The sequence below is a fragment of the Phascolarctos cinereus genome, unplaced genomic scaffold (assembly GCF_003287225.1).
Source record: "Phascolarctos cinereus isolate Bilbo 61053 unplaced genomic scaffold, phaCin_HiC Scaffold_4;HRSCAF=312, whole genome shotgun sequence".
NCBI classification, from domain to species: Eukaryota; Metazoa; Chordata; class Mammalia; order Diprotodontia; family Phascolarctidae; genus Phascolarctos; species Phascolarctos cinereus.
The window spans coordinates 154,158,984-154,176,444 of record NW_027555847.1 but is presented as its reverse complement, the minus strand read 5'-3'; the positions used below and the strand labels follow the sequence as shown (position 1 = coordinate 154,176,444).

General features: G+C 39.7%; 3 protein-coding genes across 4 annotated transcripts in view; 2 read left to right on the top strand and 1 right to left on the bottom strand.

Annotated features, from left to right (window-relative positions):
- QNG1 (Q-nucleotide N-glycosylase 1) overlaps positions 1-7,663 on the top strand; it is a 32,685-nt gene extending 25,022 nt beyond the window's left edge. Inside the window, exon 4 of the mRNA XM_020966927.2 lies at positions 6,627-7,663. Within this exon, the coding sequence (XP_020822586.1) occupies positions 6,627-6,859 (233 nt within the window). The 3' untranslated portion in view covers positions 6,860-7,663. The remainder of the gene's footprint in view (positions 1-6,626) is intronic.
- A 6,466-nt stretch (positions 7,664-14,129) lies between these two features.
- LOC144456512 (uncharacterized) lies at positions 14,130-17,174 on the bottom strand. The gene is made up of 2 exons (XM_078151720.1): positions 16,546-17,174; positions 14,130-14,405 (listed from the first exon to the last, which is right to left on the bottom strand). Exon 1 carries the CDS (start codon positions 17,172-17,174, stop codon positions 16,581-16,583), a length of 594 nt encoding a protein of 197 aa, XP_078007846.1. The 3' UTR covers positions 14,130-14,405; positions 16,546-16,580.
- The window catches only part of KIF27 (kinesin family member 27), a 104,926-nt gene continuing 104,252 nt past the window's right edge, over positions 16,788-17,461 (top strand). For both annotated transcript variants that reach the window (XM_078152670.1, XM_020966940.2), the window contains exon 1: positions 16,788-16,877. The gene's annotated coding sequence lies outside the window, so the exon portion shown is untranslated. The remainder of the gene's footprint in view (positions 16,878-17,461) is intronic.

Genomic DNA, 17,461 nt, shown 5'->3' with positions numbered 1-17,461 from the left:
AGGGGAAAATATTGTGACACACACATATGCACACAAAGATTTCAAATACTGAGGCAAAACTCAACTATTTAATAAACTCAGTTGTCCAGAATATAACTGAGTTATAAAGTCATAGTCATGGAATTTTAGAGTTGAAAAGGACTTTAGAAAGCAGGTGGTCTAGTTTGCTCAATATATAAATGAGAAAACTGATGCCCAGAGATACTGTGGTTTCCCCAATATCACAGAGTTGGTTGGAGGCAGCCAGTACTAGAATTTGCTGGACCTCAATTTTTTGATGCTTAGTTCATGCTTGTGATCTTTCCACCATCACATTAATTCTGAAGAAATAAATTCAAAAATCTAGAACCAGTTAAAATAAGTGGCACAAATGATAGAAGGGATGTGGGAAAATAGGTCTACTAAGACACTGTTAGTGAAGCCACGAACTAATCCAACCATTCTGGACAGTTTTATGTATGTCCTTTGACCCAGCAATACTACTACTAGGTTTGTATCCCAAAGAGATGAAAGAAAAAGGAAATGGACATATATGTACAGAAATATTGTAGGAGCTCCTTTTGTGGTTGCAAAGAATTGGAAACTGAGAGGATGCCCATTAATTTGAGAATGGCTGAACAAATTATGGTATATGAATATGCTGGAATACTATTGTGCTATAAGAAAAAATGGGGGGGATGGTTTCTGGGAAACCTGCGAAGATTTATATGAACTGATATAAAGTGAAATGAGCAGAACCAGAACAGTCTACATAGTAATAGCAATATTGTAAAAATAGTCAACTGGGAAAGACAATGATCCATCACAACTCCAAAGGACTCAGATAAAAAGTGCTATCCACCTCCAGACTGAGAACTGATGGACTCAAGAGTGCAGACTGAAGCATATTTTTTTCCTGCTTTTGTTTTTTTTTTTGTTTTTTGGGGGGTGGCACATGGGGGTGAAACATGGCTAATGCAGAAATATGTTTTGTATGACTTTATATGTAAAGTAGGTATTGTAATTCTCAATGGGAGGGGGAGGGGTTAAAGGAAGGCTAGAATTTGAAACTGAATATAAAAGTAAAATAAAACCAAAACCAAAAAAAAAAAGAGCACTCCAGCTCCTTCCTCCTTGCCTTTGCATTGGCTCTTCCCATGCCTGGAAAGCACTCTTCTCTCAAAGAATCCCTATTCTCTCTGAAGGCTTAGCTCAGGTACCACCTTCTATGTGAGACCCTTCCTTATTCCCTTTCCCCATCACTTTATATATTTTGCATATACTTATATTTATAAATGTTGTTTCTCCTGACTAGGCATGTAAACTTCTTGAGGGCAGGGACAGTTTTTCACTTTTGTCTTTGTGTTTTCAACACCCAGTGTAGTGCCTAGTCCATAGTAGTTGCTTAATAAATGTTTGTTGATTGATTGATTTCCCCAGAAGCTAATGTCCAAATGTTAGATCAATACGTTAGCATCACCTATTTATATGAAGACCAAAAAAAACCCTCAGAAATTATTCGCTCCTTCTCTCTGCTGCTTCTCCTATTTTTTGCTTAGTTGTAAGGATGACTGGCATTGGTGAAAGGCATTTCCTCACTGGGAATTTCCATAGACTGGTGAAATTACAGGTCTGGTTTCTCCCCAGAAAAGACTAACAGCAAATGTTGGTGGACAGAGTCAGTGGGTAGTAATAGTTTCTGTGACCTCAGATTTTTCAGCAGTTTATATGACCGGTATATTGACTATATAATACTTTGTATTTCTCATTTAAATTTTTTCAGTTGTGTTAGTATTATGTTTTTCCCCTATTTTTCAGAATAAATTCCTTTTATGATTAGATTATAAAATAGATTTAATGTCTTGCAGGTTAAAATCATTGAATATTTTCATGAGGTTTTATATGGGTTTGGGCAAGTAACTCTGCCCCTGTATTAACCTGTTTGAAAAATCTCATGCTATGATAGAAAATGCTACTATCCGCATCCAGAGAAAGAACTAAGGAGTCTGAATACAGATCGAAGCATACTATTTTCTCTCTCTCTCTTTATCTCTCTCTCTCTCTCTCTCTCTCTCTCTCTCTTTCGGTGTGTTTTCTTTCTCATGGTTTTTCCCTTTGGTTCTGATTGTTCTTTACAACATGACTAATTGGAAATATGTTTAATATGATCATACATGTATAGCCTATATCAGATTGCATGCTGTCTTGGGGAGGGGGGGTAGTGGAGGGAGGGTGGAAAATTTAGAACTCAAAATCTTATAAAAGCAAATGTTCAAAACTAAAAATAAATAAATTTTTTAAAAAAACCAACTCATGCTGCCTTATGTAGTAATGTTCATGTTCTGATTCATTAACCAAAGTGTTATTTGAAAGGTGATTATATTCAACTAATTTGATACCTTCTCATTTGGGTACTAATTCACTGAAGTATAAAATTTGCCAGTTTAACATTTCTTAAATTGAATTCAAAAAGAAATTGATTAAAATACAAATGCTTCTCAAGATACTGAATAGCATATTTTGTTATTTGGCAACTTCTTTTATGGTGGGTATGTATATTATATTGTCCTTAGATGAACACAGCATTTAGCAATTTATAAAACATCTTTCTGTTCTAATTTCTCTTGAGTTTTTTAGAATCTTATGGGCTAACACAGTGTCAGAATGTTTGCTCCTTTCAAATCCTGGAAGGAATTTTTTATTTTTTAGCTCTTAAAGGAAAAAAATAAAAAATAACTCTTGTTACAAAGCTCCATACTTTGAAAATATCTTAATTACTTTCTTTGGCCAGAGTAATTTTTTAATGAGAGGTACATCATAGATAATCTACAGCCTCCACATTTATTTTCTTACCCTATCTGCTGTCAAATGAAGGGGTAAGAGATCTTTCTCTGAGGCTAACCACTCTGCTTGTGCTCTAGATACTGTCTTTATCTTATTCCTGAAAGATACTGCTTCCGTAGTTAATAAATAGCTCCATCTTCTTTTCCTATCTGTTCTCAGACATGTAATTTTTCTCATTAAAAGTTAGTTGATTCAGTTTGTTCCTTTTAGGTACTGTTTTATTTTGGTCTCCTTCCTTTTGCTATTAAACTTTTAAAACACTGGGTCTAAATTTACTGTCTCCATTTTTTCATTATCCACTTTTTCCTTAACCTCCTACAATCTGGTGGCTATCCCTATAACTCTTATGAAATTGCTGTTTGGAAGATAAACCACTTACTAATTACTTTATTGTCAAATGTAGTGACATCATATTTTTTTAAATTCTCTTCTGCTTTTAACCCTGAACTGTCTCCTCTCTTCCTTCTCCCACCTTTTGAAATTCTACCCAGACTTTAAAATCTAACATAGATGCCACCTCTGTTAGGGACATAGGCTAATAGAGCTCAGGGTAACCTTAAAGAGATCATAGTCCTGTCCTTCTGTGTAACTTTGGTCAACATACTTTGCTTTTTGTGCCTGTTTTCTCAGTTTTTAGGAGGCATGTATAACTCACTGGAGGGGTTAATCCTTAAACTTTCTGTTTTTCTCCCTCTGGATCTTCTCATCCATTCTCATGATTTCAATTGTTAGTCTACTCATTATTACTAGTTATCTCTCATCTAAATTCTAGTTCTCTATTTTTTAATTGGAAAAAAAATTTAATTTTAAAAGAGAAAAAGAGGTGAAAGAATAAGCATCTTGAGGGCTGATGTAACTTTTTTTCTTTAAATAATTTATTTATTTTTAGTTTTCAACATTCACTTCCATAAGATTTTGAGTTTTAAATTTTCTCCTCCACTCTCTCTTCCCTCCTCCCCAAGACAGCGTGTAATCTGATATAGGCTCTACTTATACATTCATATAAAGCATATTTTCCCATTAGTCATGATGTAAAGAAGAATTAGAACTGATGGGAGAAACTATAAGAATGAGGCAATAAAACAAAACAACAAAAGAAAAGGAGAGCAAATAGTTTGCTTTGATCTGCATTCAGACCCCATAGTTCTTTCTCTGGATGTGGATAGCATTTTCCATTGTGAGTCTATTGGAGTGTCTTAGGTCCTTGCATTGCTGAGAAGAGCCATAGTTGATATTTTCAACTGCAAACAATGTAACACTATCACCTTAAACTAAATGTGACCTTTCCCTTTTTTCTGACCCTACTCTGGGTTTCCCTGCAATGTTTGAAACTGGCACTGTTCACCATCCTCTCTTTCTAACTAGACTCTCTTCTTTGGCTTCCCTGGCATTGTACATTCATGGTTCTCCTTCATCCTTTTCCTAACCCAGTAATGTGGCTGTTCCTTTCTGCTCTTGGTCCTCTCGTCTTACCATTCTCTGTTCTTTCTCAGTGATCTCATCCACTCTGTTATCATCAATTATAACTTCTATTCAGATTCTACTCTCTTCTTCCCCCTTTCCCCTTTCTCTTTCAAGCCTATAGTTTTATGTTATGATACTTTTTTATAATATTATTTTTATTTTCAATTTAACCAATTAAATGGGCAATTCCACACACAAGGTGTATAATTTTGATTTTTCTTTTATGTATATACTATATTCAAGATATAATTTTCAAAGATTTTCTGCTTATCTGTTTCCTTTCATATTTTTGTACATTTTGAAAAAATGCTCCAAGGATTTTTTTTCTTCTTTTTTTTTGGCCATTTAATTTATCCCTGACCTCCCCCCCCCCGCCAATTGAAAAATACAGAAAAGGAAAATCAAAAGAAGTGTGCATAGACAAGTAAAAGAGATGTTTCATTCTGTACCTTGAGTCCATCAGCTTTCTGTCAGGAGGTGGTCCAGAGGATAATCATTGGTTTTCCTGAAACTAACCTTTTCATAATCTTATATTTCATATCAAAGCTATCTATAGTCATGAAAAAAATGCTCTAAATCACTACTGATTAGAGAAATGCAAATTAAAACAACTCTGAGGTACTACCTTATCAGATTGGCTAATGTGACAGAAAAGGAGAATAATTGGGGGATGTGGGAAAATTGGGATACTGATGCACTCTTGGTGGAGTTGTTAATGGATCTAACCATTCTGGAGAGCAATTTGGAGATTTTTTAAAAGGATGGAAGGGGGGAGGACCTATTTGTACAAAAATATTTATAGTAATTTTTTGTAGTGGCAAAGAACTGGAAGTTGAGATGTCCAGCAACTGGGGCATGGCTGAACAACTTGTGGTAAATAATTGTAATGCAATACTACTGTGCTATAAGAAATGATGAAGAGGCTAATTTCAGGAAAACCTGGGAAGACTTAACATTATGCAGAGAAGTGAGCAGAACCAGGAAAACATCATACACAGTAATAATAATACTGTACAGTGAAGAACTGTGAATGATTTAGCTGTTTTCAGCAATAGTGATCCTAGACAATTCCAAAGGACTCATAAAAAATGCTATTCACCTCTAGAGAAAGAACTGATGGAATTTAAATGCAGATTGAAGCATACTGATTTTCACTTTATTTTTTTTCCTGAGGTTTTTTTCCTTTGCGTCTGCATCTTTCCAACATGACTAATATGGTTACACACATACACACATTTCATTACATTCATATACCATAATTTGTTCAGCCATTCCCCAATTGATGGGCACTCCCTTAATTTTCATTTAATTTCTATAATAAAAAGTTTCTATAAATATTTTTCTACATATGGGGTCCTTTTCCTCTTTATTTGATCTTGAAGTTTGGACATAGTAGTCTATGTGATAAAGAATATAGTTTAGTGATTTTTGAGGCATAATTCTCAATTGCTTTCCAGAATGTAGTTTTCCCTTTTTTGCCATCTTTGCTAAAAACAGGTGTCAGATGGAACCTCAGAGTTGCTTCAATTTGTGTTTCTCCGATTATTGGTGATTTAGAGCAATTTTTTCCATAGGGTTATTGATTAGCTTGGGTTTCTTCCTTTGAGAACTGTCTGTTCGTATTCTTTGACCATTTATCTATTGGTTAATGACTCTGATTCTTAAATTTTGGTGAGGCAATCAGGGTTAAATGACTTGCCCAGGGTCACACAGCTAGTAAGTGTCATGTGTCTGAGGCCAGATTGTACTCAGGTCCTCCTGACTCCAGGGCTGGAGCTCTATCTACTGTGCTACTCAGCTGCCCCTAATCCTTAAATTTTAAATCACTTCCTTATATATCTTGGATATGAAACTTTATCCAGGAAACTTCAGATTTTTTTTCTCAATTAATTGTTTCCCTTATAATTTTAACTATTGGTTTTGTTGATGCAAAACCTTTTTGGTTTTATGTAATAAAGATTGTCCATTTTATCTGCTATAATCTTTTTATTCTTTGATTGTGAACTATCCTTGTGCATCATTATAAAAGTTAATTTCTTCCTTATTCCTCTTTTTGACAGTTTTTTTCTGTGATCAGGTGACTGCCACTCCATAGAAAACATTTTTAATTTTGAACCAAAATTTACATCCTACGTGAAATAATAGTTTAAAATATTGGCATCGTTGCTAATTTCATATTATGCAGAATGCTTATCACTTTGTATTTTTAAAAACATTATATCACAAAGATAAATATTTACAGTATTTGCAAGTATAAATTTAGTTACAAAGTCTATATATTTATTATTGTATGGTTGTGTCACTTGTTTTTAATATTTTTTCTAATGTTTTTCCTGTAGGAGAAATGTTTTCATCTGGGGATAAACAAGAGGTGGAAATCAGAGGCTGTTCTGTTTGGTGTGTTGAGCTGATTCGAGATCGACTTCTAAAACTTGTTGAAGAAAAGGGAGTAAAAATCTGTATAGAAATAAATTCAATTCTTCTTGATTATTACTTATGGGACTATGCCAGGGATCACAGGGAAGATATGAAAGGAATTCCATTTCATCGCATACGATGCATATATTATTGATTATAATAAGTTCTAGTCAATCAGACCCCAGAGTTTTGTAACATATAATCAGCTGTGCACCTTGTCTTTTAATATGGTTAACCAGGAAAAACTATAGCACAAACTATGGGGAAGAACAAGGATTATTTCACTCTTTCTTATCTACTACTGTGCATTCCAGATTTGATTTTTTGTTTGATCATGTTTTATTCTTTACCTCTTAGTGCTCTAATTTCAGTATTCCAATTTTTCTTACTGCAAAATTTCTTTTAAAAAGTTAATCATAAGGACAGCTAGGTGGTGCAGTGGATAGAGCTCTGGCCTTGAAGTCAGGAGGATCTGAGTTCAAATCCGGTCTCAGACACACAACACAGTGTACTAGCTATGTGACCTCGGGCAAGTCACTTAACCCCAATTGCCTAGCAAAAAGCAAAAAAAAAAAAGCATAAAAAGTTAATCATACCTTTTAAATGTCATCAATTTTCAGAGGGATTTTGCAACCATTCCTTGAGTTGATAATCCTTATTTTATATACATTTTCCACTAGCTACATTCATCTGTTTAAAATTCTCATATATGTATATGTGATCACAGGTTGCATTTAAGTGGAAAAAGGGGAATCGTGTGTATATTCACATGAAAGTGTCTTTAAAGATTTTAATAACACTTCTACCAATAATGATGCTGTTGCAAAAATCAAGGGACGGAGTTGTAATTATGTTTGGTATGTAACAGTCACTACAAGATTAAAGATTCTTTTTGATGTAGTCTACCTTGTAAATGTCTGATTTGGAATTGAATAAACTTTTTTATACAAATATTAAACTATTTTTTAAAGTCGTGTAATTTTGAGAGCCTAATAAAGCATCAGACACTTAACAAAACAGCTTTATGTGCATCTTTAAAATACGATTCTGAGTTTGGCATGAAAATTTTTAAAAGTATATATATTCGACTCCAGTCGCCATACTCTGATTTTGTCACATAATTTTGCCTCCATGAGGAAAAAGGATGGTGGAAAAGAGCACCGGATTTAGAATCAGAAGACATGGTTGAGAATCCTGAATGCCCGTGTGACCCTAGGCAAATCACATGCCTCTGCACCTCTGAAATGAGGCAATCAGACTAGAGGTTCTTAAGGGGCCCCTGCTGCTCCAGATCCTACGAGTCTGGATGTTCAAAGTGGGACATGTTCTCGCCCCTGGGCCTTGGTGGAGAGGGTAAGGAGGGAAGAGGCCCACGGAGCTCGTGACGGATGCACTGCTCTTGTCACGGGCCAGGAGCTACACACACGCACACTAAAAGGAGACGCACCCGTGCAGTGAAGGGGGCAGCAAGAGCCTAACTCAAGGTCAAGGTTAAAAGCATTTCCGGGGCAGCAGCCTTTCAGGCAAATCACTAGGCGCGGATTGCTTTACTTACTTCCCGTGCGTTGATCCGAGGTCGTTTCCATGGTGACCCAGTTCCTGCTGTCTTGGGGCTGGGACGGGTTTGGAAGGCGTTGAGGTTTTATTATGAGGCGTGGTTGAGAGGGGAAAAGCTCGTGCGCCCCATCCGCGCCCTTCTCCCAGCCACGGGGGAAAGGATGAGCATTCAGTGCCTCTTCAAGAGGGATTTTTGTAGGTGGACTGTTTCCTCTGAGGGCCGCACATGCGCAGCGGGCTCCAGCGCTCGCCTCTGGGGTGGGCCAGAAGGCTCCGCCCTCCTCTTCCTCCGGGTGTCGTGTCTTCTCTGATGTCTTCCCCAGCCGAGGCCATGTGCAGCTGTGTCGTGTTTGAGAGATGTGTTTGGGGCAGGAGCGCCATTCTCTGTTGAATTTTTTTTTTTTCTGGAAGGGCCTGAGAAAATAATAATTTACATTAAATGCTATTAAGGAGGGAGGAAAAGGACTAGGAGAAATGATAGAACCCTCTATTTCCGGAGAAGGCGTCTCTGTCAGGGTTGGGGAGGGCCGGCTATTTCGGGTAATTACCGATTTACAAAAGCAAAAAGGCAGCAATAAAACTTGTTTTAAAGAAGAAATAATAGAAGCTAGCTGTTTCTAAAGGCGGTAGGTAGGTGGCAGAGTGGATAGAGCATTAGACTTGGAGCTGGGAAGACTGGAGTTCCAATCCGGCCTCTGGGTTAGTCCCTTAAGCTCTGTCTGCTTCATTTCCTCAACTGTAAAATGAGAATAATAATGGCACCTACTGTTGTTGTTAGCATAACACATTTATGCAGTGCTTTGCAAACGATAAAGTGTTATTAGAGGAGACTACAAAAGTCAAGTTGATGAGCATTACAAATAGAGCAAATGGAGGGAAAAAATTATGTAGGAGTAACCTCGTTTTCCAGTGGTTGAAAGAGCTTGAATACTAGTGGATTATTTAGATCTTCACCCTTTTAGTTTTTAACTTTACCTTTTATTTTGCTGAGAAAACGGGGCCATCCACTATTACCTGCCCATGTTCCCTCCTTTTCACCCCATTAATATTTGTGTATCCTTTCTTGCTCCCTTCTAGCCTCAGAGAAACATGTGTTTACCCCCTTTCTAAATCAACTTTTCCATTTGTGCTTTTAATCTCATCACTTCTTGTCTGCTGAAGTATTTTTTCCCTTGCTGTTTGTCCTTCTGGAAGAGGACCATGACATCAAGGAGGTGATGCCATAACTTGCAAGTGAATTGAATTTAAGTGAGGGAGGGTTGTGGAAAGTTACCAGCCTTACTTTCTCCTCCGCAAGGTCTGGATCCAGTGGCCAGATATGGTTCAGGACAACTGGAGATGGCTCAGGATGTAGTGGGGGACCTTGGCTTTTTCAAGCTAAGGTCTTTAACAAATCTCAGTTTGCCTGAGGAACTGTCCGTTCAAGTGATTAAGGCTTAATAAAAAATGAGACAAAGAAGGGCTCATGGTCCTCTTCTAGAAGGAAGGACAAACAGCAATTTCCGTGAATAGGAAAGGAGCTGCCCACTGGGGCCTTCTAGAGCTTTCTTCCTTCCTTCCTTTTTTCCTTCCCTCTTTCGTTCCTTCTCTCCTTCCTTCTATTCTGTCTTTCTCTCTTTCACCCCATTACCTGTGGGTAGTCTGCCCCAAGGGACTGTAATTTGTAATTTGAAACTTTTTTTTTCTTAAAGACCAGCCTTAACCCCAAATCACTCTGGCTCTCACAGTTTAGGTCCCCAGCCAAGCCCTACTTGGTCATTGTTTGGGCCCTGATTTGCTCAGGATGAATGTGAATAACAATTGTTGCTATTTTGGCTGAGGGTCTTCCCCTCCCAGATCCATTTTTTCCACTACATTTCTCTTTAAGCCTCTTCCCTGAGGCCCATTCTCCTGATTGGTGAATACTTAGCCCAGGCTGTGCTCACATCCTCACTGTGACCCAGGCTTGACTCCTCCCTCACCTTTGACTTTTTCACTTCCTCAGCAGCCCCTTTGCCCTTTTCCTACATCACTACCACATTCTTCTTCCCTTTTATATGTGGTCTTCCCCTATTAAAATGTAAGCTCCCTAAGGGTAGAGACTATCTTATTTGCTTGTTTTCATACTCTGAGCACTTAGCATAATGCCTGTCTGAATAAGTGCTTAATAATCTGCCTGTCTTTCTCTTCATTAGTGCCTTTATGCTTTAGTCACATACCGACTGCTCACTTTAAATCCCTTCTTCAGACTTCTATGCTGTTTTTTTAAGTGACATCATCCTTGGGCTTAGCCTTTAAAAGCAACTCCTCTTTCTTGTTCCTCCTTTCATCCAGTCACCAACACTCATGATTCTTCCTATATCATGTCTCATATTTGACCCTTCCTTTTCATTCCTACCATTATCACCTTTAATCCAGACCCCTCATCACTTTGCATCTGGATTACTGCAGTTTTAGCCTTGCTGATCTTCCTTACTACAGTCTATTCTATATATTCACACACTTTCCATGCCAACCAAAGTGGGCAATTTGCTGCTGCTTAAAGTCAGTATTTCACCTCCTACCATCTTGCCTTTGCATGTGCTGTCTTGAATTCCAAAATGCACTCCCTCTTCACCTTTATTCTTAGAATCTTTAACTTCCTCAACTCATGTGCCTCCTCCTATGGGAAAATTTTCCTGATTCCCTCCCTAGTTATTAATGTTTTTTCCTGCCCCCAAATATGTTGTATTTATTCAACATTGTATCTTTATAGTAATATATGATGGAATGTATGCTCCTTGAGGGCAGGTACCATCTTTCCACTATCTCTTTAGTATCTACTACAGTAGCTTGCACATTTATTTTTACTAGGCCTGTGATTGCATCAGTGAAAGAATCTCCCAGGTGAGGAACTTTCTTCGGAAATGCATCTCAATACCTTCTCTGTACATATGATAATAATAATATTTACATAGTACCTTATGGTTTACAAAATCCTTTACATGTTATCCTATTTGATCCTTTCAGTAAGCCCAAGAAGTAGATGCTTTTATAATTCCCATTTTACAGATGAAGAAACTGAGGCAAGAAGGCAGTTAAATGCCTTCCCTCAGTGTCACATAGCTAGAATACATCAGAGGTAACATTTGAACCCAGGTATGAGGCTGCACATTGGATAGAGCACTGGGACCTGGAGTCAGGAAGACCTGAGTTTAAATCTAGCCTCAGACACTGTAATGCAGAACATTATTTTACCATTAGGTAGTACGGCCCTTTAGGCCATGGAAAGCAGAAGTTGCTGCTTAATCTTGCCCCAGACCTCTTTCCTCCTAAATCTAAAGATAGTGAAATGTACTCTTGCATAGCTTAAGCACAGCCCATACCTCCAGCGCAAATGGATAAGAAAGCTTGCAATATAATTGCTTTAGATAATTATGTTTATGTCAGAAACCAGGACACCTGGTCTGGTTTGTGTGATCCCTGACCTGTAATGATGCTTGTGCTTATACTTTTGCCCCAAAAATGCCCACCTAGTCTCAGAAACACTATCTCTGACAACCACTCCCCAGCCCAAGGACACTGTGCCTAGCAATATTCATGCATGACCCTTATCTGGCTGCTCAGGCCCCAGCCCTCAGATCATATCTCTGGAAGCCTCCAAATTCCTTAGTTGTGAGAAAGTTTTTTCCTTTGTTGCAGAGCATTCTCATGTCTAGACAGAGGGAGAGGGGTGTCCTTGACCAGCCCAAGAACTCTTCCTCTTGCCAGGCTTCAAAGATCCATCCCCCTCCCTGTGCTGTATACTCCCTATATAAACCCTAGCTCAACCCCTGATGGGGGCTGCTTGATTTGGATGTGAATACCCCTGGCAGCCACGTGCTAATAAAGTCCACAATTTAAATTAGTCTGGGTATAACTCGCTAATTTCTCGGTATAACAACACTAAACTGTATGACCCTGGGCAAGTCACTTAACCTCCTATTTGCCTCAGTTTTCCTCAGCTGTAAAAATAGAGATAATAGCACCTACTTTACAGAGTTGTATAAGGATCAAATGAGATAATATTTGTTTTTTAAAAAAGCCTTACATATAGTAAGTACTAAACAAGTGTTCATTCCATTCCATCTCCCTAAGCTTCTAGGCTTAGCTTTCTATCCATTATGTCATGCTGCTTCTTACATGAGACATGTGCTTAATAAATGCTTGTTGAATTAAATAATTGTGCTGCTGTCAAATTAATTTTTACTAATTCCCTTTTTTCTACCCCTGCATAAGGAATTGTAATGGATTCTTGCTGCTGAACAAGTTCTCTCTACACTTCTTTGCCTATTTAGCAGAAATAAAATTTCTATTGCTGCTTCAGGTAACCTCCTCTCTTCCTTGTGTGTCATAGCTAACTGGTGTGGTGCAACAGCCAGCACCACCCTTTTACCATCTTGTTGCCATTGTTTCCTTGAGAAGCCCCAAAAGGGCTCAGTAGGAGGCATGACCATCCCCCAGGCGCTGGAGATGAGAAGAGATAAATGGGATACACTGATTCATACTTAAAAAGGAGTAGGACTTGGGGATCTCCAGATGGAATGATTAGAGAAGAGCAGAGTGCCTAAATAGGCCCTTTGTTCGTGGGGTAGACCTAGCATGCAAGGTCAGAAAGAGTGAACTGCCAAGTACATGCTTATAAGGGATGTGGATGGCTGCACTAGGAAGGATTGTCTTTTAGATTGACATTCCTAGATACTGTCTAGTAAATGAGCCAGAAAAATTACAGATCCCTAAAGTGACTTAGGCCCTTTCTGTCTGTCAGTGAGCCAGATAACAGTGAGCTAGTATTTCATTTTTTTTAAACAGGCTTTGGATACTAACAGGTTATTTTAGCATCCTTGTAAGCAACATGGTCATTGCTAGCCTAGAAAACATTATATAATCTCACTTTATTGTGTGCTTTTTTTCTTAGGTTGGGGGGAAGAGGGGAGAATAAGTCAATTATTAGATGGTTGGTGAACAGAGATGGGTATTCAATTGTTCAGTCGCATCCAACTCTTCATGATGCTTTTTGGGATTTTCTCTGCAGAGATACTGGAGTGGTTTACCATTTCTTTTTCCAGCTCATTTTACAGATGATAAAACTGAGACAAACAGGGTGAAGTGACTTGCCCAGGGTCACATAGCTAGTAGGTATCTAAGGCAGATTTGAACTCAAAAAGATGGATCTTCCTGACTCTAGGCCCAGCATGCCACCTAGCTACCCTTGGAGATGGGTATATAAACTCACAAAAGACAGTTGATTTTAGAGGTGTTTATGAATTGCAATGAGGGTATGAATGAAGAGACTTTGTAGATGGCCACGGACCATTTGAGCAGATATAAAATACTGGAGAAGGTGTTCAGAAAGAGAGGGAGGGCAGCCTTGTGTAAACCTACTGAAATTACAGAATTTTCCTAGTTCACTAAAGAGATCTCCAGAGACAGAGTTGTTTAGAGACTAGCTACTAAATCCTCTCTTCTTGGAAAAGATTTACTAAACAAGATGATATTCCTCATAGAGAAGGATGGATAGACAATGGAATATTTGATGGGACTACTGGGTATTTGATGGGACTACTGGGCAGTTAGGTGTGCAGTGGGTAGATCTCCAAACCCAGAGTCAGGAAGACCTGAGTTCAAATCTGGCCTCAGATACTTACTAGATGTGTAACCCTGGGACAAGTCACTTAACCCTGTTTGCCTCAGTTGAGCTGAAGAAGAAAATGGCAAACTACTCCAGTATCTTTGCCAAGAAAACCCCAAATGAGGTCATGAAGAGTCTGGACATAACTGAAATAATTGAACAACAACTGGGACTTGGGTTGCTCTCCTCTTTGGTCAGTAGCTTGATACAAACATGGGTTCAGACCATGGGTCAATCAGTCAGTTGATAAGCATTTATTAAGTGCCTACTATGTTTGAGACACTGTGCTAAGCACTGAGGATACAAAGAAAAGCAATGTCCAGATGTGGCACAAATGCCAGTTGAAACCTTCCATTGAAGTGGCATCCTGAAGGCAATTCCCTAAGATCAGAAATGATGCCTTGCTTCTTGGGCGATTAATGATGCTCTGGCTGCTGAACTCAGCCTGGATTCTGACTCCCAGATTCCTGTGACTCTTGCTCCTGATTGAGTTTGGAGACTCTACTCCTTTTACCTAGAACGGGAAAGAACAAATGAAAAAGCCAAAGAGTCCTGTTGGCAGCGGGGTGGGGGTGGAGGCAACATATGGTATTAATAGGGGGGAAGAAAGCCTCACTACCTTTCCTTTATAGCAGTCTCCTACCATACACCATCACACCACTGCTGAAGTTGATGAAGTCAAATGTAACAAAGAGGAAGAAGCCAAAGCTGACATGCCTTTTTAAATGTCTCCAAAATCTATCAGATATCTCCTTTCTGAGTTCACAGTGATGGTGGAGAGGCAGAAAAGGGGAAGGGAAGGGGAAGAATAACAGTTTTGTAGACTGTCTGTAAACATTACTGGTACACTAATAGAAATTTTTATCTAATCAACAATAATAATAATAGCTAACATTTACATAGTACCTACTATGTGCCAGGCCCATGTTAAATGCTTAACAATTATTATCTCATTTGATCCTTACAACAGCTCTGTGAGGTAGGTGCTATTATTTTCCCCATTTTACAGATAAGGAAACAGAGACAAAAAGAGATTAAGTATCTTGCCCAGAGTCATACAAGCTAGTAAGTGTCTGAGGTCAAATTTGAACTCAGGTCTTCCTCACCTCAGGGCAAGTTCTCTATTTGTGTTACTACATAGCTGCCTGAACAAAATATTGATAATTCTATTTGAAGAATAATTGAGCTACATCAATCAGAAGAGGAAGCTGTAGCTGATGTACCTTTTTGAATATCTCCAAAGCCAATCAGAAAGCCTCCTCTTCACCAACCAGTTACTGAGCTTATACATGCTATGGTCTCTCCACAACACTTCCCTTACATGTCATAGTAATTCTCCCTGAAGCAGCAACCAAGCATCATCATCCACATAGAGAGATGCCCTCTCAAATGATCTGGGCATGCACTGGACCCCATTACTTACATTTTATATGTAGCATACACTATGTATGTAGGTTATATATATATCATATCTATTAGAGATATGATGTTATCCCTATCTTTCATAGTTGCGACTGACACTTTAATTTCAGTAGAATTTACCCCCTTTCTTAAGAGTTGCTTTTTTAAGTTGTAATGATGCATCTTTGCTAGCCTATTCACATTCTCTGACAAGTTTTCCTTTATGGGACTTAGGCTAGACAGTTTTTGGCTACCTGGTGGTAATGAGATAGAATCCATAAACTTAGCCTCCTTAACAAGATGCCCTGACCAAGTAAGGTAACCGGTTAAAAGCAAATTGGTAGGAAGTTTACCTAAGTTACGCTTTTCTTTACCTTCTCTTTAAGGATATTTACATCAAAGATTGCGGCAAAGGGAATCCCAATCCCAAAAGGGAAGGCATTCATGATAGAAACAGCAGCCAAAGCTTATTGTGTGGTATTCACAGTTACCTTTATTTTTAAGGCTGTTATGGCTAATAAACGTTAAATGTTTTTCTTGCACACCCTAGGCACTTCCCAAATATTTGTTGAATTGGATTGGAAAGTGATTTATTGGAAACAGCAGTTGGTGTTGCATACTGGGAGACAGGAAAAAGCTGGGATTTACCAACAGGTCAAGGAGACTTTTTCTGCTTCTCCCTAGGAGGGGTCCTGCGTTGGGTTTTCTCCTTCTCATCAGATCCTATTCTCAATCTTAATCTGTCACTGTTCTTATAGAGGACAGCAGGGGGCGAAAGTTTAAGTGACTGATCTTTTTTTAAAAAAATTTCTCTTGAAAGGTAGCTCTGTGTGTGCTTCACTGCTCTCCTAGCCCAATGCTTCCTCGTAGACATTGGCCCCTTTATAGGGGTAAGGATGAATATAAATGAGTTTCTTCCTTTTTCCTTAGTTTTATTGGTAGGCCCAGTGAGGGAACATATAGGCTTCTTGAACAAAGGCCTCCGTATAGAGGTATGCTGGAGCCAGCTCTAACTGAAGAGCCAATTGTTAAATTTTCAACATGAGCCTTTATACTTCTGAAATAGGCAAACACTATAAAAAAGGGCATGATTTATTGTTTTGTTGATTGTTTGGACTTAATAAAGTGTTAATAATGCTGATTAAACTTAAAAGTGTGTCCTGCATACTGTTTTTACGAGTTTGTTTGTTTCCTGGTGAGCCAGCTGTCAAACATTTGACTAGCACGCCCTCGCCTCTCTCTAAACTGCTCACCTTCTTTTGTGGTTTGGCCAGGATTGTTAGTGGTTCTAGGTGGCTTCCCCTCGAAGTTGCAGCAGGGGTCGCTGTCCGCGGAGGGTGAGAGACCTGAAGACGGGACAGCGACGCTCTTGCCCGAGGTGTGCCTGGGCCCCGTCCACTCTCTGGCTGGCAGGCGCCGTTGCCGTGGAGAGGGCGCGGGGCGTTACGCCGTTGCCGGGGCAACGACTGGCAACAAAAGGGGAGCAGGAGGAGGAAGAGGAAGAGGCTCGGAAGCCTGAGCGAGGCAGCGCTCGTGTTCCTGCTGCTGCTCCCCTCGGCTGCAGGGTGGCTTTCTCCCGAGCCCGGTCAGTGTCCGGCGGCGGCGACGGCGGCGACTGGACCTTCCCCATCACTTCCCTCTCCCTTCTTCCTCCTCCACCTCCTTCCTTGTGGTTCCCATTGACCGTCGCTTGGCCTCCCTGCCCTCTCCCGGCTGGGGAGGCCAGGCCTTGCGAGGCCCGGCGCTTCCCTCTGTCCCGCCTCAGCCCGCTCTGGCCCGCGCTGTTACTGAAAGCGAGGGAGGCTTTTCTCCGAGGGGCGGGGTGTCCGAAAGTCCGCCCCGGGGTCGGGGAAACCGAGGTTAATCTAGGCCACCCTCCCATCCCGCTCACTACTAACCCCACCCCAGCTCACCCCAACCATCCCCCCGGAAATATCTGGTCCTTGCCGGCCTGGGAGCCTGTTTGCCAGTTGGGGGGAGGTGTGCCTTTTTGATTGAAAGACTCCTAGTGTGTTGGGGATTCTGAGGGCATCCAGGGGGCTCCTTGTGACAAGGTATCCTACCACCCTCCTTTGATGTAGAGCAGGAGTTCGTGGGGCTCGTGAACTTAATTTCCCCCCAACTTTCAATATAAATGGCTTCCTTTGTAATCATGTATATTTGATTTTG